This window comes from Bombina bombina, chromosome 2 (assembly GCF_027579735.1).
Source record: "Bombina bombina isolate aBomBom1 chromosome 2, aBomBom1.pri, whole genome shotgun sequence".
NCBI classification, from domain to species: domain Eukaryota; kingdom Metazoa; phylum Chordata; class Amphibia; order Anura; family Bombinatoridae; genus Bombina; species Bombina bombina.
The window spans coordinates 34,065,279-34,089,646 of record NC_069500.1 but is presented as its reverse complement, the minus strand read 5'-3'; the positions used below and the strand labels follow the sequence as shown (position 1 = coordinate 34,089,646).

General features: G+C 40.9%; 1 protein-coding gene across 1 annotated transcript in view; it reads left to right on the top strand.

Moving 5' to 3' along the window:
• VCP (valosin containing protein) overlaps positions 1–21,966 on the top strand; it is an 87,994-nt gene extending 66,028 nt beyond the window's left edge. Inside the window, exons 12-17 of the mRNA XM_053700999.1 lie at positions 3,013–3,135; positions 3,229–3,441; positions 5,151–5,459; positions 19,398–19,553; positions 20,422–20,576; positions 21,170–21,966. Coding sequence (XP_053556974.1) covers positions 3,013–3,135; positions 3,229–3,441; positions 5,151–5,459; positions 19,398–19,553; positions 20,422–20,576; positions 21,170–21,272 — 1,059 coding nt within the window. The 3' untranslated portion in view covers positions 21,273–21,966. The remainder of the gene's footprint in view (positions 1–3,012; positions 3,136–3,228; positions 3,442–5,150; positions 5,460–19,397; positions 19,554–20,421; positions 20,577–21,169) is intronic.
• The last annotated feature ends 2,402 nt before the right edge of the window (positions 21,967–24,368 follow it).

Here is a 24,368-nt window from a genome sequence, read left to right as displayed (position 1 = left end):
ACCTGCTTTAGCTTAAACTGCTTTCACCAAGTGGCCTTTTTTAACCCCTTAATGACAACTGACGTACCAGGTACGTCATGCATTAACTTACAGTTAATGACAATAGACGTACCTGGTACGTCAGTTGTCTAAGAGAGTGCTGGAAGCGATCGCAATCGCTTCCAGCAGCTCTCAGGGTATTGCAGTGATGCCTCCATATGGAGGCATCCTGCAATACCCTTTCAGAAGACTCCGATGCAGAGAGAGCCACTCTGTGGCCCTCTCTGCACCGGTAGCGATGGTGCCGGTTCGTTGGTGGGTGGGAGCGCAACAGGGAGGCGGGTGGGCGGCCCATCGCTACCCGGCATCCGGCTCCTGTAAGTGCAATGTGCACGCTGGGTGCCGGGAGCGTGCGGGGGCGCGCATGTGCGCGCGCGTTTAGCTACCCACACTGACACCAATGAGGAGGGAAGAGGGGGGAAAAAATAAATATATAAGGATCTGGGAGGGGGTTGGGGTATTGTGGGGGGCTGCTACACTACAGAAAACATTTAAAATGGCAAAAAAAGATCAAAAAAACACTTTTTTTTGGGGCAAATTGGGTACTGGCAGACAGCTGCCAGTACCCAAGATGGCGGCAATTAGGTAGGGGAGAGGGTTAGAGAGCTGGGGGGGGGGGGGGATCATGGAGGTTGGGGCTAAGGCAGGAGTCCATCACAGCTAAAACATTTTATTTTTTTTTATTAAAAAAAAGAAAAACTCCTTTTATTTAGTACTGGCAGACTTTCTGCCAGTACTTAAGATGGCGGGGACAATTGTGGGGTGGGGGAGGGAAGAGAACTGTTTGGGAGGGATCAGGGGGTGGGATGTGTCAGGTGGGAGGCTGATCTCTACCCTAAAGCTAAAATTAACCCTGCAAGCTCCCTACAACCTACCTAATTAACCCCTTAACTGCTGGGCATAATTTACGTGTGGTGCGCAGCAGCATTTAGCGGCCTTCTACTTACCAAAAAGCAACCCCAAAGCCATATAAGTCTATTTCTGAACAAAGGGGATCCCAAAGAAGCATTTACAACCATTTGTGCCTTAATTGCAGAAGCTGTTTGTAAATAATTTCAGTGGGAAACCTAAAGTTTGTGACAAAATTTGTGAAAACGTGAACTTTTTTTTTTATTTGATGACATTTGGCGGTGAAATGGTGGCATGAAATATACCAAAATGGGCCTAGATCAATACTTTGGGTTGTCTTCTAAAAAAAAATATATACATGTCAAGGGATATTCAGGTATTCCTGACAGATATCAGGGTTCCAATGTAACTAGCGCTAATTTTGAAAAAAGTTGTTTGGAAATAGCAAAGTGCTATTTGTATTTATGGCCCTATAACTTGCAAAAAAAGTAAAGAACATGTAAACATTGGGTATTTCTAAACTCAGGACAAAATTTAGAAACTATTTAGCATAGGTGTTTTTTGGTGATTGTAGATGTGTAACAGATTTTGGGGGTCAAAGTTAGAAAAAGTGTTTTTTTCAATTTTTTCCTCATATTTTATATTTTTTTATAGGAAATTATAAGATATGATGAAAATAATGGTATCCTTAGAAAGTCCATTTAATGGCGAGAAAAACGGTATATAATATGTGTGGGTACAGTAAATGAGTAAGAGGGAAATTACAGCTAAACACAAACACTGCAGAAATGTAAAAATAGCCATTGTCATTAAGGGTAAGAAAATTGAAAAATGGACCGGTCATTAAGGGGTTAATGTCATCTGTTTTAGTCTCTTATCCAAACTGATTAAACTAATTTAGTTGTACTGATCTTTAATCTTCCTAAGAGTATGGCAGTCTTAACCCTTTGACCGCCTACACCATGCAATGTGTATTGTTCAAAGGGTTTAACTACAACTTCAGAGCAAATGGCCATTGTTCGTTTTTAACCATTTAACCATAAACTGCATTTTGTGTGTTAAGTAAAAATGGGATTGATTTATTATCTGTGCATTTTAGAATTGTATAGCTTCTTAGAAGCTACTTTGGTAAGATCTTTTTTGCCACAAGCTAATTGCACTTAAAGGGACATTATACACGTGTTTTTTTCTTTGCATACATGTTTTGTAGAGCCATTTATATAGCCCATAAAGGTGTTTTTTTTTTTTTTTTTTTTTTTTGTTTAAACATGGATAGTTTTGCTTATTTTTAATAAACATTGCTCTGATTTTCAGACACTTAAACAAGCCCCAAAGTTTTGGAATACTGACGCATACCTACTCCAGCTTGCTTCTGTTTGTGTAAAGGGTCTTTTCATATGCAAAGGAAGGGGTGGGGGGGGAGTGTCTGATACTTCCCACTTGCAGTGGGTGTTCCAGTAGCCTTTTAAACATCTAAACTGGAAGCTTCTAAGTAAGTTTTTAAACTGTTTTATACTGGAGTTTTATATCGGTATCTGCGCATATTCTTATAGTAGGGTCTATTACATGCAGTTATATGAAAATTGGTGTATATTGTCCCCTTAAAGTAATGGTAAACTTTCCACTTTTTATAATCGGATCCTGAATGTTAGGGATTTTTTAGATGGACTTGATCACTTTTAATAAAGCTGCACAATAACTTGGTTTTTAATCTAACTGCACCATTCTAATACTGCACACTTCCACCGCCCATTCAGAAGTAATATTTTTTGTGAGCTATCGGTTTCAACTGTTCTCCAATCAGTGCTCTGGCTACAATAAGTGCCATAGGGATAGAGCACTGATTGAAGAACAATTAAAAACGTTGGCTCACCAAAATATTACTTTTGAAGTGGCCTTTTGGAGCGCTGGCTATTAGTATAGCACGGCTAGATTAAAATGTACAGCACATCTTCATTAGAAGTGATCAATTAAAGTCCATCTAAAATGTCACTAACATTCAGGATCTGATCATTTAAAAAGTAGAACGTTTACTTTAATCTTGTGGAAAACATGTACACAAGGAGGCATTGGGGACGTTTTCTATAGTTCTCATAAGTTACTTAATGTCTTGTGTTCTGATAGTGGGCGCTGAGTCAGAGCAACCCATCAGCTCTGCGTGAAACTGTGGTTGAAGTGCCACAAGTCACCTGGGAGGACATTGGTGGTTTGGAAGATGTTAAGAGAGAGCTCCAGGAGCTGGTGCAGGTGAGTGCCCTGAGAGCGCATCAAACTCCCCTATCATGGAATAGATTTCTTATGTGACCTGTTTGTTTAACCCTTAATCTACTCTTATTTCAGTATCCTGTAGAGCATCCAGACAAGTTCTTGAAATTTGGTATGACACCATCTAAGGGTGTGCTCTTCTACGGGCCCCCAGGATGTGGTAAGACACTGCTGGCCAAAGCCATCGCCAATGAATGCCAGGCCAACTTTATCTCTATCAAAGGTCCAGAGCTGCTCACCATGTGGTTTGGAGAGTCTGAGGCTAATGTCAGAGAGATTTTTGACAAGGTAAGAACAAGTGTAACCAAAAATGGGATTTTTTTTTTTTTTTTTTAAATGTTAAAGGGACAGTACACTGTAAAATTTGTTTTTATATTAATGTATTTTCAATGACTTGTTATACCAGTTGCAGAATATAAAATTTATGAGAAATTGCATTTTGTGTATATGAAGTAGCTGGTTTTGTGCTTTTAAACTACAGACTATTACAATGGGTTGAGCTTCAGGTAATATCAGATCTCATTATGTTATCACTTTGTGTACACACACTTGCTTCCTTACATTTTTCTGGAAAACTAAAGCTCAATACATAGAGACAACAATAGAAAATTTAATTTTATTAACTATCCTGCACCCCATGTCGGCAGGATCAGACTGATATACTACAGGAAAGTTTTTCCTCTGTGAAAAGCACAATTGGGCAGAAAGAAGCTACTACCAGGTGGCAACCGGGCCATAGAACAAGCTTATTGATGCTGCTGTTCGTTCCTGGCAGACTGCTTCTCATTCTGTTTTGCATATGTAAATATGACTCTGGGGATAGTCTCCCTAAGGGTGATGGGGGAAACGAGACGTGTACTCCTTGCCCAATGTGCTTAGAGGGATATGGCTGCACCTCACTGACGAGGCCCAAAGGACGCCGAAACGATCGTCTGGGGTTATCATGTTCCTTGTTCATAGGAGAATTGGCTGGTATTTCGGGGCTGGACTGACCATGTCGGCGGGATCAGACTGATATACTACAGGAAAGTTTTCCTCTATGAAAAGCACAATTGGGCAGAAAGAAGCTACTACCAGGTGGCAACCGGGCCATAGAACAAGCTATTGATGTTGCTGTTCGTTCCTGGCAGACTGCTTCTCATTCTGTTTTGCACCCCACTGTGTGAGTTTAATTTCTTCTGCTGGCTGTGTTTACTTAGGCTATTCAATAGCTGAGACTCAAGTATCAAAGCTTTCAGTATAGATTGGGAAAACCACAAGCTAAATCGGCTATTTCAAAGGCCAAAATAGAGGTAAATTAGCTACTTGTAAACTATTTTAATACACTCCAGCAGGTAAAATGGATCATTGGGAACAATTTAAATGGAAGAATTTTTTTGGGTGAACTGTCCTTTTTTTTTTTTTTTAATGCAATTTTGTTTAAATATGCGTAACATATTGTCCATCACTCCATTGCAATAGATATATAGAAAAGAAATGTTTAAAAGTAATTTTATTAGCACAGATTACATCACTTGGTAAACCAAGAGCTGTTCAGCGAATCAATCCTTGAAAATCCATATATCATTCTTATTACTCGTCTGCTTTTCTTTGGACACTGAAGGTCATATGTAAATGAGGTGGTGGTCTGAGCTAACCAATCACTGTGTAGGAGGTTGCAGGGAAAGATAATTTCACCATACTTAATTTTGATGGAGGGGAGTGCAACATATACAGGTATATCATAGGTATTTTACAGCAAACGCAGACTAAATAATGAATGTGTATTGTATTGCTATTTTTATTAGAAATTTTAAAGACTACATATTTGACTTGTGTATGTGTAGATATAGAAATATATAGATATAAATGGGGAGATTATTTTTTTTATTTTTTTTTAATATATATATGGTACTTTTGTTATGTAATCCTGTCTGTTTTCCCCCCCAATAAATATCTTTCAGGAACCTTAGTTATTCAGCGGTTTTATTAATCTGTTTTACTTTACCCTTTCACAGGCTCGCCAGGCTGCTCCCTGTGTCCTCTTCTTTGATGAATTAGACTCTATTGCTAAGGCCCGTGGTGGCAATATTGGTGATGGTGGTGGAGCCGCAGACAGAGTCATAAATCAGATCCTCACAGAAATGGATGGTATGTCTACAAAGAAGAATGTCTTCATTATTGGAGCCACCAACAGGCCAGACATCATCGACCCTGCTATTTTGCGTCCAGGGCGTCTGGATCAGCTCATTTACATCCCCTTGCCAGATGAGAAATCTCGCATTGCCATCTTGAAGTCCAATTTGAGGAAGTCTCCTGTTGCCAAGGTAAGTTGTGTAATACCAATTTTGATTTACTTATATGCACCTCACACATTCCTTAATTGGACCTTGTTTTTATACAGAGCTATGTGCTCCTCTAATAGTATTGCTGAAAACTGTTAAAGCTTCTTCAGATGCTTAGTAGCCATAATCTGCTATCGGGGGGGGTGGAAATCTTCCTCTCTATTGCCCTGAGCTCCCATAGTAGCAACCTTTTTATTAAAAATACTTCTCGCCAAACTTATTAAAATATGTGCAATGTGACATGAATCCAAACCTGTCCTAATCTGATGGTTACGGTATATGGTTGTTCTTTGCAGACCAGATTTAAATAGCAAACCGTTTTCTTTGTTTTTAAGGTAGTTGTGACTAAAGGGCCATAAAATAAACATTCATGAGCATGCAATTTAAAAATAACTGTTCAGATTGCTCTCAATCTGAATTATAGAATTGACTTTCTTTTGTTATCCTTTGCTAAAAAGTACAGTGTGCATGTCTTCAGCAGTGTTTCTCATGACACTGAGTCCACGAATCATCATTAATTACTGTTGGGAATATCACTCCTGGCCAGCAGGAGGAGGCAAAGAGCACCACAGCAAAGCTGTTAAATATCACTCCCCTACCCACAATCCCCAATTCATTTTCTTTGGCTGTAGTGCAAGGAGGAGGTGAAGTTTAGGTGTCTGCTGAAAAAATAATAAAATCTTGATTTTTCTCAGAGTAAGCTTACTCGGTTCTTTTCTGGGGTCTAGCCTAGTCCACATCAGTCTCTTCAGTAGGGCAGTGGTGGCTCTTGAGAACATGCGAAGTAAAATCCTCACTGTTTTCTCAAGAATCTGCTGCCCCAACTAGAAAACCTGAGTAGGTTTACACAGTTTTTCTCTCTTCACAGGTCCATGTGAGGTGCTGTCCTGCTGCCGGACAGCACTTTCAGGTAAGTGCCATTTTAATTTTCTTTTGCAAGGAGATTGCTGGCACTTGTTACAGCTAAAAGCTGTCTTATTTAAAGGGACAGTAAACCTAAAAAATGTTATATAATTCTGCACATAGTGCAGAATTATATAACATTATTTTACTGCTATAGTTATTAAACCCTTTTTTCCCTTTTAATATTTAAAAAACATACCGCTTTTACAGACCCGCTCTCTGCTGAGCGGGTCTGTTTTTTTAGTCAGCGCATCGGGCCAGCTGTATAGTCACAGCCCGGCCCGACCGCGCCATAAGACTAAGTGCAGCTCGCTCCTGCTCTGTCTGACAGCAGGAGCGAGCTTCACTTAATGCTATGGCGCGGTCGGGCCGGGCTGTGACTATACAGCTGGCCCGATGCGCTGACTAAAAAAAACAGACCCGCTCAGCAGAGAGCGGGTCTGTAAAAGCGGTATGTTTTTTAAATATTTAAAGGGAAAAAAGGGTTTAATAACTATAGCAGTAAAATGTTATATAATTCTGCACTATGTGCAGAATTATATAACATTAATTTTTAGGTTTACTGTCCCTTTAATATGGGACTTTATTAAACCTTCATGTTTAGGGTTTCTTTTAGGCAGTTTGGGCATTGAGACTGTGAGGTGATTTATGGTGGCTCAGTGTGTTTTAAGGTTAGCCATTTTTTTCGGCAGTTAGGGCTCTGTAACTGCTCTGTATTTGAAAAAGAGCTGCAGGACAGGTAGGCACCTCAGTAAAGCTACGGAGGTGTATAGGTAGCCTGAGGTCTATTTGGTTTGTTGCTCTAACGCACATTTCTTTTTAAAGACACAGTACACATTTATTTTTTTTTATTTTCAAATAAAGAATTTTTACACTTTATCCTTATTACACAAGATGGATCAAGAGGCTTTTCAAACCATTATCCCAGGCGAAGTTGCCGCTTGTCAGTTATGTTTTGATGCTCAGGTGGAACCACCAGTTCCTTTATGTTCCTCATGCATTGAGAGAACTTTAAGTTATAGAGAGAAAATATTTGACCATGAGCCACCATTATGCCAGGCAAATGCTCTTCAGGTGTCTCCTGTTGCAGATATGCCACAGCTTTCTCCTCAAGTGTCCCAACTTTTTCAGTCTCTACATACAGTGCCCTGTTTTTCCTCTTGCAATCCTGTAGGATTTTCTCTTAAAGGCATTGCTTCCCAGGTATCCCTTGCGGTATCGGAGGCCTTGTCAGCTTTCCCCATGTTGCAGGGAAGGCGTAAAAGGAAATTTAAGGAAACATTAAGGTTTCTGATCAAGTTCTGACTATCCAGAGTGTCCCTTCCCATAAACCTGAGGAAGAAGACATGTCGGTAGCATCTGAGGGGGAAATCTCAGACTCAGACAGTGTAATTCCTCCTTCTGATGCTGAAGTGGTATCCTTCAGATTTAAGCTAGAACACCTTCGCATATTACTTAAGGAGGTTTTGGCTACTTTGGACGACTCCGACACAACTATCTTAATCAATCCTAAAAAGTCTAGTAAATTGAACAAATACTTTGATGCTCTCTCCGTGGTGGAGGTTTTTCCGGTTCCTGACCGTGCTACGGAGATTATTGCTCGAGAATGGGAAATACCTGGTATTACCTTTTTTTTTTTTTTTTTTTTTTTAAAGACACGAGTCCACGGATCATCATCCTTGTGGGATTTCACCTCCTGGTCAGCAGGAGGAGGCAAAGAGCACCACAGCAGAGCTGTTATATATAGCTCCTCCCCTCCCTCCCACCCCAGTCATTCTCTTTGCCTACGTTAGTGATAGGAAGAGGTAAAGTGAGGTGTTGGTTTTAGATTCTTCAATCAAGAGTTTATTTTAAAGTAGTGCCAGAGAGTGCTACTTTGTCCTGGGGTGTAGTCTGGTTCCATTTCAGTCTCTACAGTAGAGATTTGGTGGCTTTAAAGCAATGGGAACTTGTGGGATATAATTCTCACTGCGCCTGCCATATTTGTGCTGCCCTATGTCTTTCAGAGGGGAGACATTGGTCATTTGGTATGCCCACGATGGGCGGTGCTTCCTGTATTTGTGTGCCACTGAGTAGAGCGCTGTTTTCCTGACAGGATTAGTGCGACATTAGCTGGGCTACTTGATTGTCTGTTCTAGAGCGGTATGTAATGTAATTTCATGCGCTTCTAGTACAGATACGTTAAGTCCGGTCCGGGTTTGTGAGCTGGATTGCGCAGTGTGACTGAACGGATCTTCATAGGAAACAAGGGGAGGATCCGATGTCATTTTGCACGGTAGGAGCACCTCAGCAGATTGCTGTGGTGCAGAGTTATTTTTTATGAAATCAGTTTTTTAGCCTGCTGTGCTTAAGAATCTGACACTTTGCAGAGAAACATTTTGTATTTAAAGGAACAGTAACGGTTTTTGTATAGTTATCTTTTTCTAATATTTTGAATGATGGATCAAGAGGATGTGCAATATGTTACATGTGCCTTGTGTCTGGATGCAAATGTGGAACCACCAATCCCTTTCTGTCCTACATGTATTGAAAGGACTAAGTTTTAGGGATAACATTTTTACTGAGCCCATTTCAGATGTAGTCCAGGAATCTTTGGATGAGGGTCAATTTATGCTGCAACTTTCTCCCCAAGCGTCCCAAAAATGAACGCCCCCACCAGCAGTGCCCTGCGCTTCTGCTCTAGCACCTGCTGGAGTTACTTTAAAAGACATAGCGGCGTTATGTCTTCCACAATTTCTGATGCGTTGTCTGCCTTTCCTATGTTTCAGGGCATGTGAAAGACAAGCATGTTATCAGCGAGGTTTCTGATGCCATGGTAGCAGTCTCAGAGGTACCCTCCCAGTGAACTGAGATGGAGGGTATAGAGGTTTTATCAGATGGGGAGATTTCAGATTCAGAACCTTTGACTGATTCTGAGGTTGTCTTTCCAATTTAAACTAGAACACCTCAGTCTGTTACTCAGGGAGGTGTTGGTTACTTTAGACTGTGATTCCACAGTAGTAGTCGCTCCTGTGAAGGCGAGTAAATTGGACAAATATTTTGAAGTTCCTACTTTCTCAGATATTTTTCCAGTTCCTAAGCGAGCTTCAGAGATTGTTTCTAAGGAATGGGAGAGACCAGGTATTCCCTTCTCTCCGTCTCCTATTTTCAGAAAGATGTTTCCTATAGCTGACACTATCAAGGAAGCTTGGCAAACGGTTCCTAAGGTAGAAGGGGCTATCTCCACCTTAGCCAAGCGAACTACTATTCCTATTGAGGATAGTTGTGCCTTTAAAGACCCCATGGACAAGAAGTTGGAGGGTCTACTTAAAAGGATTTATGTTCTGCGTGCATTGCTACTGTCACTAGTGCAGCAGCTTATTGGTTTGATGCTCTGTCTGAGTCTCTTAAGTCTGAGACTTAATTTGAGGAGATCCAAGATAGGATTAAAGCTCTGAAGTTAGCCAATGCTTTCATTACGGATGCTTCTCTAAAAATTACTAAATTAGCAGCTAAGAGTTCAGGGTTCTCTATCCTAGCCCGCAGAGCTTTATGGTTAAAGCCTTGGTCTGCAGATGTTTCATCTAAGCTTCTAGCTATTCCTTACAAGGGAAAGACCTTGTTTGGACCTGGCTTGAAGGAAATTATCTCTGACATTACGGGAGTTAAGGGTCATCTCCTTCCTCAGGATAAGAGAAATAAAAAGGATGTCAAAATAATTTTAGTTCCTTTTCCAATTTCAAGGGAAACTCTCTCTTCCTCCTCTAAACAGGAAGGAAACTATTCGCAGTCTAAGCCCACTTGGAGACCCAACCAGCCTTGGAACAAGGGTAAACAGTCCAAGAAGCCTGCTGCTGACTCCAAAACAGCATGAAGGGCATGCCCCCGATCCGGGACCGGATCTGTTGGGGGGCAGACTTTCTTTCTTCGTTCAGGCTTGGGTGCGAGACATTCAGGATCCCTGGGCTATAGAAATAGTGTCCCAGGGATACAAACTGGAGTTAAAAAATTTTCCTCCTCGAGGAAGGTTTCTTCTTTCAAGATTATCTGCAAACCAGATAGAGGCGTTCTTACATTGTTTAAGAGACCTTTCTTCCCTGGGAGTGATTACTCTCTTTCCTGTACAGGAACACCGGCAGGGTTTTAATTCAAATCTTTTTATAGTTCCCAAGAAGGAGGGAACATTCAGACCTATTTTAGACCTCAAGAGTCTGAACAAATTTCTCAGAGTTCCATCTTTCAAGATGGAAACTATTCTTAAGATTCTTCCATTGATTCAGGAGGGTCAATTTATGACAGTGGACTTAAAGGATGCATATCTACATGTTCCTATCCACAGAGATCACAAGTTCCTAAGGTTTGCCTTTCTGGACAAACACTTTCAGTTTGTGGCTCTTCCTTTCCGGCTGTCCACGGCACCCAGAATTTTCACAAAGGTTCTGGGGTCTCTACTGGCGGTTTTATGACCGCGGAGTATTTCGGTGGCGCCTTATCTGGACTATATTCTAATCCAGGCGCCATCTTGTCAACAAGCAAGGTCCCATAACCGATATTGTACTATCCTTCCTGAGAACTCACGGGTGGAAGGTGAATCTGGAAAAAAGTTCCTTAATCCTGAAAGCAAGGGTGACTTTCTTGGGAACTGTAATAGACTCTATCTGCGGATTTTTCTGACAGAAGTTAGGAAATCAAAGATTCTAGATGCCTGTCGAGCCCTTCAGTCCACTCCTCGGCCGTCAGTGGCTCAGTGCATGGAAGTAATTGGACTGATGGTGGCGGCAATGGACATCATCCTGTTTGCTCGGTTTCACCTCAGGCCTCTGCAGTTAAACATGCTCAGGCTGTGGAATGGAGATTATGGAGACTTGTCTCCTCGGATAACCCTGGAGCAAGAGACAAGGGATTCACTTCAATGGTGGTTGTCTCTGGATCATCTATCCCAGGGAGCATGCTTTTGCAGACGATCCTGGGTGATTGTGACAACAGATGCCAGCCTTCTAGGGTGTGGAGCTGTCTTCCTATAAACATCCTGGAACTGAGAGCGATCTTCAATGCTCTTCTGGCCTGGCCTCAGTTGGCTTCGGCCCAGTTCATCAGATTCCAGGCGGACAAGATAACGACAGTGGCTTACATCAATCAGGGTGGAACGAGGAGTTCCTTAGTGATGACAGAGGTAGCCAAAATAATCCGGTGGGCGGAGGCCCATTCTTGCCATCTGTCAGCGATCCACATCCCAGGGGTGGGCAACTGGGAGGCGGACTTTCCCGGAAAAAAGTCTGCCTGCTCAGAGAGTGGGAACTCCATCCGGAAGTATTCTCAAACCTTATTCTCCAATGGGGTCAGCCGGAGTTGGATCTCATGGCATCTCGTCAGAATGCCAAGCTCCCGAGATATGGGTCAAGGTCCAAGGATCCTCAGGCAGAGCTGATAGATGCTCTAGCAGTTCCTTGGTCCTTCAACCTACCATATCATTTTTTTTCCCCCCATCAGTGATTCTCATTGCTCCTGTGTGGCCTTGCAGGATTTGGTATGCCGATCTGGTGGACATGTCATCCCTGCCACCTTGGAGACTACCATCGAGGAAGGACCCTTCCTTCATCCAAATCTAATTTCTCTGAAGCTGACTGCTTGGAGATTGAACGCTTAATTCTATCCAAGCGTGGTTTTTCTGATTTGGTCATAGAGATCTTGATTAAGGCACGTAAGCCTGTAACTAGAAAGATTTATTATAAGATATGGTGTGAATCCAAGGGCTACTCCATGGAGTAGAGTTAGGATTCCCAGAATTTTGTCTTTTCTACAAGAAGGATTGGAGAAGGGTTTATCGGCAAGTTCCCTAAAGGGTCAGATCTCTGCCTTATCTATTTTGTTACACAAACGTCTGGCTGATGTCCCAGATGTTCAATTTTTTTTGTCAGGCCTTGGTTAGGATCAGACCTGTGTTCAAACCAGTTTCTCCTCCATGGAGTTTGAATTTAGTTCTTCAAGGGGCTCTGTTTGAGCCTATGCATTCCTTAGATATTTTAAATTGTTATCTTGGAAGGTTTTATTTCTTGTTGCTATTTTTTCAGCTCGAAGAGTGTCTGAGCTTTCGGCGTTGCAATACAATTCGCCTTACCTTATTTTCCATTCGGATAAGGTAGTTTTACGTCCTAAACTAGGGTTCCTTTCTAGGGTTGTTTCAGACAGGAACATTAATCAGGAGATTGTTCCTTCCTTGTGTCCTAATCCTCCTCCTCAGAAGGAAAGGCTTCTGCATAATTTGGACGTAGTCCGTGCTTTGATGCTTTACTTACAAGCAACTAAGGACTTTCGTCAGTCTTCTCTGTTTGTAATTTTCTCTGTAAAATGTAAGGGTCCGAAAGCTATGGCTACCTCTTTCTTTTTGGTTGAGGAGTATCATCCGCTTTGCATATGAGACTGCTGGACAGCAGCCTCCTTAAAGAATTACGGCTCATTCCACTAGGGCGGTTGCTTCCTCATGAGCATTCAAAAATGAAGCTTCTATGGATCAGATTTGCAAGGCTGCAACTTGGTCTTCTCTTCACACTTTTTCTAAATTTGATACTTTTGCCTCGGCTGAGGCTGTGTTTGGGAGAAAGGTTCTTCAAGCAGTGGTGCCTTTCGTTTAAGTTTCCCGTCTGGTCCCTCCCTTATCCGCGTACTCTAGCTTTGGTATTGTATCCCACAAGTAAGGATGATAAGTCCACGGCCCACCCTATTCTCTTAAGACAGGTTGTTCATTTTTGTAAGCTTCAGACACCTCTGCACCTTAGCTGTTCCTTTCTCTTCCTAACTTTGTTCGAATGATTGGAGTGGGAGGGGAGGAGCTATATATAACAGCTCTGCTGTGGTGCTCTTTGCCGCCTCCTGCTGACCAGGAGGTGAAATCCCACAAGTAAGGATGATGATCCGTGGACTCATCGTGTCTAAAATGAAACAAATTTATCAGGTAAGCATAATTTTTTTTCTTTTCTCCATCTCCTATTTTTAATATGTTTCCTATAGCGGATTTTATTAAGGAGTTGTGGCAGACTGTTCCTTAGGTAGAAGGAGCAATCTCCACTTTGGCCAAGAGGACTACTATTCCCATAGAGGATAGTTTTTCTTTTAAAGATCCAATGGATAAAAAATTGTAGGCTTTACTAAAAAAAGATGTCCACCAGGGTCTACAATGGCAATCTGCGGTGTGTATCCCCACTGTTACCAGCGCTGCAGCTTACTGGTTTGATGCGTTGTCTGAATCTCTTCAGACGGATACCCCTCTTGATTAGATCGACAGGATTAAGGCTCCTCAAGTTAGCCAATTTCTTCATTATAGATGCTTCCTTAGAGGTTATTTAAACTGGGAGCCAAAATATCTGGTTTTGTGGTTGAAGTCCTGGTCTGTGGATAATGTGCCAAACAAATTCTTGCTATATTAATCTAACATAAATGCATTATATACATTAGTTTAATACTGTCATGTCCATTGTATTAGGAGGTTCCAGAATGTAAAGAGTTAACATTTGTGAGGCTGTACCACATGCTAGAGTAATTTCTTGATTTAAGAGGGCTGTGAGCTAGAGACGGCACGGTCTGAGTAAGGCAGGAGCTGAAACATGTCAGACTTCTGCTGTCCTAGCTCTCTTTGATTTTTACTATTGGAATGTTATTTTACATACGTACTGAGGTATGGCAATAAACGCTAGGTTTTAAGATTTGTACCTGTGGCCCCGACTCGTCTTTTTTCTATTTGGCAGTTTTTTATATTTTGGCAGACATTCAGATAGTCTGCAGGTGGTTTGCGGGGAGCGCCTTTCAGGCTGCTGTGTACTGAGCGGTAACTATTGGTCATATCCGTTGATGACGTCAAGCTGAGGAGACACCTGAAGAAGCAAACAGACCGAGACCTGTGTGTACGGAGCTACTGGAGACCAGTTGGATTGCGGTACTGTTTGACTAAACTGGGGTGATGGTTTGTATATACCATTCTCACTGAGGTTATATGCCGATCCTGCCTGTTATATCACACTCTGCAGAGCGCTATAGTGGGAAGTGGAGTAATAGTTTCAGTTCCCTTTCAGGAAATGGGTCTAGGATTTTACTTTAATCTGTTCGTAGTTCCCAAAAAGGAGGGAACTTTTTGACCAATCCTAGATCTAAAATGTTAGAGTGCCATCCTTCAAGATGGAGACTATACGCTCCCTTCTTCCCTTGGTACAAGAGTGTCAGTTCATGACAACCATAGACCTGAAGGATGCATACCATCATGTTCCCATTCACAGGGACCAACACAAGTTTCTGAGATTTGCCTTTCTGTACAATCATCATTTCCAGTTCGTGGCCCTTCAATTCGACCTTGCCACAACTCCCAGAATTTTTTCCAAGGTTCTGGGGGCTCTTTTAGCTGTGCTTAGATCTCAGGGCATTGCAGTGGCACCTTATCTGGACGACATTCTGGTTCAGGCGCCATCTTTTCAACAAGCAGAATCTCATACAGAGATCTTGTTTGTCTTTACTTCGATCCCACGGATGGAAGGTGAATCGGGGAAAAAAAGTTCTCTGGTTCCAGCTACAACGGTCGTATTTTTGGGGACCATAATTGACGCCCTGTTAATGAAGATTTTTCTGACTGAGGTCAGAAAAGATTTTGAAATTTTGTCTTGTACCTCAGTCCTCTCCTAGGCCGTCAGTGGCTCAATGTATGGAGGTAATCGGTCTGATGGTGGCTTCCATGGACATCATTCCGTTTGCTCGGTTCCATCTCAGACCTCTGCAGTTATGCATGCTCAGACAATGGAACTGGGACTATACGGACCTATCTCTGCGTGTAGATCTAGCTCAGGCGTTGGACTCTTCCGTGGTGGCATTCTCAGTATCCTCTCTCCCAGGGTACTTGCTTAAACAGACCCTCCTGGGGCTCGTTGAAGGCTCAGGGCTTATGGACCCAGGAGGAGTCAGTCCTGCCCATAAACATCTTGGAGCTGAGAGCAATCTTCAATGCTCGCCTGGCCTCAGCATTAGCCCATTTTCAGATTCCAGTCGGACAACATAACCTCAGTTGCCTACATCAACCACCAGGGGGAAACTCAGAGTTCCTTGGCCATGACAGGTGGCCCGAATTATTCAGTGGGCGGAGACCCCCAACTGCTGACTTTTTGCGATCCACATCCCAGGAGTGGACAATTGGGAAGTGGATTTTCTGAGCAGACAGACTTTTCATCCCGGGAGTGGGAACTTATTTCGGATGCCTTTTTCCAGCTTGACCCTCAAGTGGGGACAGCCAGAGTTGGATCTCATGGCTTCTTGTCAGAATGTCAAACTTCCGAGATACAGCTCACGGTCAAGATATCCGCAGGCATTTCTGATCGATGCTCTGGCAGTTCCTTGGAACTTGTCTAGCATACCTGTTTCCTCCGTTTACTCTCCTTCCAAGATTCATTGTCGAATCAAGCAGGAGAGGGCATCTGTAATTCTCATAGCCCCGGCGTGGCCTTGCAGGATTTGGTATGCAGACCTAGTGAAAGTCATCCTTTCCACTTTGGAGACTGCCTCTGAGAAAAAGGACCTTCTACTTCAGGGTCCCTTCCTTCATCCAAATCTCGTTTCTCTGAAGCTGACTGGAGATTGAACACTTATTTTTCAGGCTCGTAATGATTTTACCATAAGTTCTGGCGTAAATACTTGTATGGTTTGAATCCAAAGGAGTAAAGGTTGGAGTAAAGATTCCTAGGATTTTGTCCTTTGTCCAGGATGGTCTGGAGAAGGGTTTGTCGGCAAGTACTCTAAAGGGTCAGATTTCGGCATTGTCTATTTTGTTACATAAGTGCTTGCGGATGTGCTGCATTCTTTAGATATTAAGATGTTATCTTGGAAAGGTTTTTGTTTCTTGTTGCTATTTCCTCTGCTCAGTTTTTGAACTCTCTGCTTTACAGTGTGATTTCCCCTTATCTTATATTTCACTATAAGGTGGTTCTGCATACTAAGTTTGGTTTCCTGCCCAAAAAATATTAAGGGAATCGTACCTTCTTTGTGTCCTAATCCTTCTCACAAAGAACGCTTGTTGCATAATCTGGATGTTGTGCGAGCACTAAAATTTTATTTGCAGGCAACTAAGGACTTTTGTCAGTCTTCTTCATTGTTTGTTTGCTTTTCTGGGAAACGCAAGGGTCAGAAAGCTACGGCTACTTCACTTTCTTTTTGGCTGAGGAGCGTTATTCGCTTGGCTTATGAGACTGCTGGACAGCAACCTCCTGAGAAAATCACAGCTCATTCCACAAGGGCTGTTTACTTCTCCTGGGCTTTAAAAAATGAAGCTTCTGTGGGACAGATTTGCAAGGCTGCAACTTGGTCTTCTTTACATACTTTTTCCAAATTCTATAAATTTGATACTTTTGCCTCGGCTGAGGCTTCTTTTGGGAGAAAGGTTCTTCAAGCAGTGGTGCCTTCTGTTTAGGTTACCTGTATTTTCCCTCCCTAGTCATCTGTGTCCTCTATCTTGGGTATTGATTCCCAACAGTATTTGGACTCACCATGTCATTAGAAAGAAAACAAAATTTATGCTTACCTGAAATTTATTTCTCGACACGGTGAGTCCACGGCCCGCCCTGTATTCAGACAGTTTCTTTTTATATGAACCTCGGGCACCTCTGCACCATGTGTTACTTGCTTTCTCTCCCTTTGGTCGAAATGACTGGGGGATTGTGGGTAGGGCAGTGATATTTAAGTTTTGCTGTGGTGCTCTTTGCCGCCTCCTGCTGGCCAGTAGTGATATTCCCAACAGTAATTGATGATGATCCGTGGACTCACCGTGTCAAGAAAGAAATAAATTAATCAGGTAAGCATAAATTTAATTTTTGTAGCAATTTAAAATGCTGCTTCCTGAGCGTTCTAGGTATGCTCTTTAATAAAGGCCTTTTTTTTTTTTGTTTTTGTTTTCTTCTTAAATTTTCATGTTACACCAGAGAGCAACAAGGGCTTTAAACAGTTAAGAAGGCATCACACAGATCACCAATTAGACATACATCATTCCCCTTGTAAAATTAACAACTCTGACGCCCACAGCTACTCTTGCACCTGGGCTTAGAAAAATATTGTAAGGAACAGAAGTATTTAGATTAGTGTCCCCTCTAGAGGTTAAACTGTAGAACTGACATTTTAGAAACTAAACATTTCAATAGAGATCTATTACAAGAATAAAAAAAAACTATAGTAGTAAATTCTCACTTTACCTCTGATATTAGGGCCTAAAAAAATACAATAATTCCTGTAGCGGTTTGCTTGGTGCTAAAATCTGTGCCTAACGGTAGCAAGTGAATAAGAACTAAACCATAAGCATCTAGAATACAACAGTGACAAATCTAAAGTTCTTACCCTCTAGACATACATGATATGTTCAGAACTGGTGCTATATCTGTAGTGTGTAATGTACCAGAACTGTAGTATCGCTCACTTAACAATGAGTGGGAATGTTACATAGAAGTCTGCATGGTGGATACTGTTCTCCTACATATAAGAACTAGAACGTTTAAAGTCCACAGACAGAGCCGATCCATTAACATTATATGGGATATTTCAGTGTTGGCAGGTTATAGAAAAGGGCTAAATTACCTGAAGTAACCAGTTAGAGGTAGTAAATGTATAGAGGATGTGCCCTATAAAATGACATAACTTTGTCAAGGTCAGTGCTGTCTGTAGAAAAACAAGGTGCAGAAACAAAAGGTATAGTATAAACTACACTACACCACTGAATGTAAAGCAGAATAGGTCCACGTGTTAAATAGTATCCAGTAAATCTAATTACTTCTAAACTTAAACTATTCCACAATTCTATAATTGGCCACAGCTCCATGCACAATATTTTTACCTAATTAGAAAGTCCAGAACACAACTGCAGGTTTTAGTGTTTTTTGGTTTTAAAACAATGTGAAGAGAGTATGCTCAACCAAAGTAGAGAAGGTTATACTGAATTCCCCTTTATTGCTAGTCTTAAATGGATTAAGGATACCAGATTCTAGACGCGATGAAAGGGAGAGTAAAGTCAATTTAAACTTTCTTTGTTTAGATAGAAAGAACATGACATTTTAAACAACTTTACAATTTACTTTCATTTATCAATATTGTTTTGTACTCCTGATATCCTTGGTTGAAGAGAGAATCTAGGTAGGCTATTAGGAGCACATTTCTTTAGCACTGTATGGCAGCTGTGTTTTGTAACATTATTTCAAACACTACTGCCATAATGCTAAAGAAACGTGCATGCCCCTGAGCCCCAATAAGCATACCTAGATTATCTTCCAGAAATCATATCAAATATGATTACAGAATTTTGTTAGTGAATGTAAGTTTTCTTAAACGCTTTTCTATTTTGATAGCTTAATTTTTACTTTACTGTAAAGTACTTTTTTTTTTTTTTTCTTCTTCTCCCCTTGGTCCTGAAGATCCCTCTGAAAGTTTCTTTAAACTTACACATTTACTAATGTTACTAATGTGTTTGGTTTGAAGACAACAAACCATAGAGCAAACAGTTTCCATGTAGTGCAAGAAGCTAAATAAGTTTTGAGATTGTACCTCCTTTTCACTGCTTAAAATAGTAACTTGATTTAATCTGCAACATTAAACAGTATCTGTTAGTTATGGATTTGCCAATGTTAACCCTGCAGTTGACTGTCCAGAGTTTTCCTGATAGAGGAGAGACTGACATTTGCAACACATTGTTTTCCTAACCTGTATTACAGGATGTTCACTTTGTGCAGCATTTACAAACCATAAACTGATCACTTGTTGTGCCTCAATCTGTTTCTGTAGAATTAAGATGACCCAAATGTGAATGCTGCTGTGACCGTCCTAGAAAATCTTAAGTAGATGAAGAATTTATTTGGGAAACAGTGGTTTCTGTTACGAAAGAGATTAGTGAACTGTGAATGTAATATAATACACAGAAACCTTTTTTGGTATTTTCTATTGTAACCACATCTTAGCTTAACTAAAGGATAAATTCCTGAAAGATCAGCTCGTAGGATTACGGCAATCCCAAATTAAATGTTTTTTTCATAGGATGTTGACCTGGACTTCTTGGCAAAGATGACAAATGGATTCTCAGGTGCTGATTTGACTGAGATCTGCCAGCGTGCCTGCAAGTTGGCCATCCGAGAAACTATAGAGAACGAGATCAAGAGAGAACGGGAGAGACAGACTAACCCTTCAGCTATGGTATGCAAAATGGGGGGAAAGGTTTATGCTGGGATGCGCAATTCTAAAACTTTATAATTCTTGGCTTCCAGTTCGCTTTTAAAAGGAAAAAAAAAAGGCAATTTAATTATAATTTTGAGAACTCTTAATGTGATATTAAACACTCCCCCCCCCCCCCACCCTCTGAGGCCAAAAAAAGTACTGTAACATGGACATCAAAATGTTGCAAATTGCCTAAAACAGCTATATGATATACAGTATTTTGAAGAAAACCTTTGTTACAGAATTTTCTTTTTGACCTCTAGGAAGCGTGGGCCAACACAATATTTACACAAAAGCAAGAGTTTAACGTCCCTCAAATCTGTAAGATTCTTAAATGTCTCTTGGGGCCATTGAAAGGTGTAATCAACTTGGACCACTCCCCAGTTTTACGGTGCATTATTTAAAAAATGCGACTGAGCTACCATACAAGCATAACTGCTACATAAATTAGGGAAATGCTTCATTTATAAACCTGAATCACTCATTGAAAGGCTATGTGCAAACTAATTCTAATTTTGCACTATTTCCTCAAGTCTTCTAATCTCAGTGGGTAGAAAATTGATATCTAGTAAAGTGCTGTTTTGATCAAATCTTACACGTTAGCCGCTTACTTATGTTTCTCAGTTTTTCAAAACTGCCTCGCACAGTTTGACAGAAAGCCATAAAATATCCACTCAGCAAAACCGTAACACTTCTGTAAAATACCATATACAAATCATTCAGTGCTTGGATGACAACTGATACTATTTTATACAAACCATGTCTGTTCTGAAAATGTGCTGCACGTTCTGCCACTCCCAGTGCATTTGTATTCTTTCATAGGCTTAAACCCTTTTGTCTACTGCAGGAAGTGGAAGAGGATGACCCTGTGCCAGAGATCCGTCGGGATCACTTTGAGGAGGCGATGCGTTTTGCCCGCCGGTCTGTTAGTGATAATGACATCAGGAAATATGAGATGTTTGCACAGACTCTGCAACAAAGCCGAGGCTTTGGCAGCTTTAGGTGAGGCATCTTTTATTTAATTTTGTTTATTAATTTTTAGCGTCTTGTTTTGTCCTGCTGGGAAGGCACAAACTAAGGTCTCAGGATAGTGCTGAAAAAAGGAAACCGATGCACGAGAATGCAGTAGTGTTTAACTTAATGCAACACACACTAAGCAGTGAATACCGGAAAGTAAAACAAAGCAGTGATTGAACTTACTATTTTTGGGCTTCTGATGAGGCATTAATATTTTATTTAGCAAGTGTTTTAGCAAAATGAGTGTTCTAATAACAAACAAATATTCTCACACTAGTGCCTAGCACTATCTGTCTATTGGAATTTCACAGTCCTCTTTCATCTGCTATGAGAACAGAAGAGAATAAAAGTGTAACTTATTTCTAAGGCATGTTTTTGTGTGTTTTGTAATAATAAATATAAAGTATATATTTTTTATGCATACTGTATATGTTGTATGAGGAATTACTAATTGTCTATCCCCTACACATCAGTTCCTATGTGGTTTAGTAGTTTACTGTATTTCTTTCTTATATGCTTGGTATGATGATCAAACTGGAGATTAATTCCTAATTTTTTGCCTTTTTTTTAATTTTTAGATTTCCTTCTGGAGGCCACGGAGGAGCAGGCCCAAGTCAAGGTGCTGGAGGTGGTAGTGGGGGCAGCCACTTTACTGAAGAGGAAGATGATCTATATGGCTAAAGGGGTCACTGATGTGTTTGTTGTACAGCAAATAAATTCCTACGTTAATGGACACTCTCTGCTTTTCATTCCTAAGTCAGAACAGCGTAGCTGCACACCCCACTCCTTCCAGTTTAATGTTTATTACGTGGGCTTGAGAAGAGGGGAGCCAAGTCTTTAGGATACAGGCTTAAACGTTTCTTTCTCTTCCCTTCTTGTTTCTGAAGCAGCTCTGTGCTTTCATAAGAGGTGTACAGGGTGGGGAAAGGCATTGCTCTTCCATGTGACATTACCCCTTCAGCACCCGAGAGGAGCCTGCAATAGTTGCTTGATATCTACAACCAATCACTGCTCGCATCCTCTCATCCAACCAGTAGCAGTCAAGGCACCTTTGGTTGGCAATGTCAAAAACAGCTGTGTCATTGCCGTTATTTCTGCAGTGTTGTTGGTCTCGGGGTATTGATAACACCCTCAGGATGTTTAAGCAACAGATGCTGACAAGAACAATATTGCAGGCTTCTCCAGCTCTGAAGGGGTTGACTTCTTACATTGCATAAAATGAAAAGCATCGCAAAGGATAAACATGCAGTGATATATATAATTTTTTTTTTTTTAAATGTTGGTTCCAGGCGAAATGTTATTGGAGTTGAGCAAAAAACAAAGTATAAAATCGCAGGTTGACGTCTAACGTGAGAATAAACTGACTGATCACTGACTTCCCTGTCTCAATTTATTACCACATAAATAGTTTAAAATGTATTAGCTTTGCTTTTAGCAGTGGTGTGTACTTTTTCAAGCTTGTTAAATCCATGGTATTCGCAACAGACAAAGGGGTTAACTTATTTTATATTTACATGTGAGCTTTGTATTGCTGCCGTTCACAGGGTCCACGTACCACTGTAAGGATTCTTGTGCATGATGTTGCTACGCTTCTACAGCCAACACATTACTGCCTTTTATGTGTTAGTGTATAATTCTTTGTATATTTATGCTGGCTAGAGCACGATCCTGTCATAACAAGGCGCATGATAGAAGCATGGTTATGCATTGCTGAAAGAGACCATTTGCTTTAACTAGTTGCAGCACATGGCTTCATACGGCTAAGGCAATACAGGGGTGGCAGACACTAATTATGTTTATGCTGTTCCACAGTATTCGATTAGCCAGATGAAAATTCCAGAGTCTTGATAGTAATTTCACAATATCACAATGTTTAAAGGTTGACTATGGGCTAGATTTATTAATTTGTAAATGGACATGGTTTTACATGTCGTGAACCCATATGCATTTCATTGCAAATTGTGGGGCGCATTTGTTCCCCATATTTACCATTGAATGCTGCCCCCTACCTTTGCGCAATCGTAGAACTAATCCGGGGTGATTTACATCCACCAACTCTGTTGGCAGAGAGGGTTTATGAAGCAGGAGTTTAAACCACTGCTTCATAAATATCAGTTGCAGGTTCAAAGGAGCAAGCACACAACCGATCAGAACTTTTGGCATATGGTTGTCAGGGTTTTTTTTTCCCCAAGACAAGCTTTTGTGTTGGAGGCTAAAAAGTGTCAAGAACTTTGGTTTGTCTGCAACATTTATTTATTAAATGCTCAGAAGTCACCTATGTAGTATGTTGGAATATATAGAATATCTTCAGTTACTAAGATTCTGGAAATCTTGCAGAAATACTAGAATGCATTTAGTGTACAGTTCCATCTTTGGTTCTAAGACCTTTAAAGGGACATGAAACCCCCACATTTTCATAATTCAGATGTGTAAAATGTTAAACTTTGCAGTTTTATATTATACAATTTGTGTTATGATGTAAATATTGCCTAAATGATATAAGATATTATTTACACTTGGTTCCATCCCCATTATAAAGATGCAAATATTCCAAAATCTAGCAGTTTAAATAAAGGGTTTTCTACCTGTATATTGAAAAATATACTATCCATTGAAAGTATAGGGCGCTCTTAAGGTATATTGGCTGTGCTAAACATTCTCTGGTAATTCTTTACCATGGACTTGTAATACCAGATTGTCCACTAGCGTGTTCCTGTGATATTGATAGTGCACCCTGTCTAGCTATTAATAGTGAGACATGATTAAGGGCAGGATGCCCAAAACGTAGTCTTTTGTATTTGGCTTTTTAACTCAATTAAGAAGATTTTGTAATAAGCAGTGCTGCCTGGCTATACTTTTCTTTTTTAAGACACGAGTCCACGGTTCATCTTAATTACTAATGGGCTATTCACCTCCTGGTCAGCAGGAGAAGGCAAAGAGCACCACAGCAGAGCTGTTACATAGCTCCTCCCTTCCCTCCCACTCCAGTCATTCTCTTTGCCTACGTTAGTGATAGGAAGAGGTAAAGTGAGGTGTTAGATTAGATTCTTCAATCAAGAGTTTATTATTTATAAAGTAGTGCCAGAGAGTGCTGCTTTGTTCTAGGGTGTAGCCGTAGTCCATATCAGTCTCTTCAGTAGAGCTTTTGGTGGCTTTAAACCAATGGGAACTTGTGGGACATAATTCTCACGGTGCCTCCCATATTCTGATGCTGCCCTTGCCAAGGAAACCTGAGGTATTTTACTCGGGACTTTTGTTTCGTTAAAGGTCCATGGGAGGGATAGGTCCTCCTAAATCTGGGAACTGCCTTGCTGCCAGGCAGAAGATGAGGTAAGTGCTGACTTTATTTCTGGGGGTAGAGGATTTCTTAAAAAGGTCTGGGCACTTTATTATAGACCTCATTGAACTTGGAAGTTTCTCCTAGCCTATTAGGGGACTTAGGGCAGTTAGGACACTGGGGCTTACATGTGTCTCATCTCCCAGCGATCTCATTATGTTAAAGCCGACCGGGAGATTTTATATGGATAACAGACTTGGGTGTTATGTAGAGCTCTAAAATTTTACTGAAGCTGTTTAGCCTTTTCTCTTGCTGTAATAACAGCATTAATATAATGAGCTGTTTTTTACAGTGGGGCATAATGACAGTGTTTATGAGGTAGTGCATTCTATGCTTTGCTCCCGGTGCCTATACTTAAGCAAGGCGACCGGGAGATCTCATACTGGGCTGTTTATCACAGTGAATGTGTTATGACAGCATTAACATGATATAGTAAATTC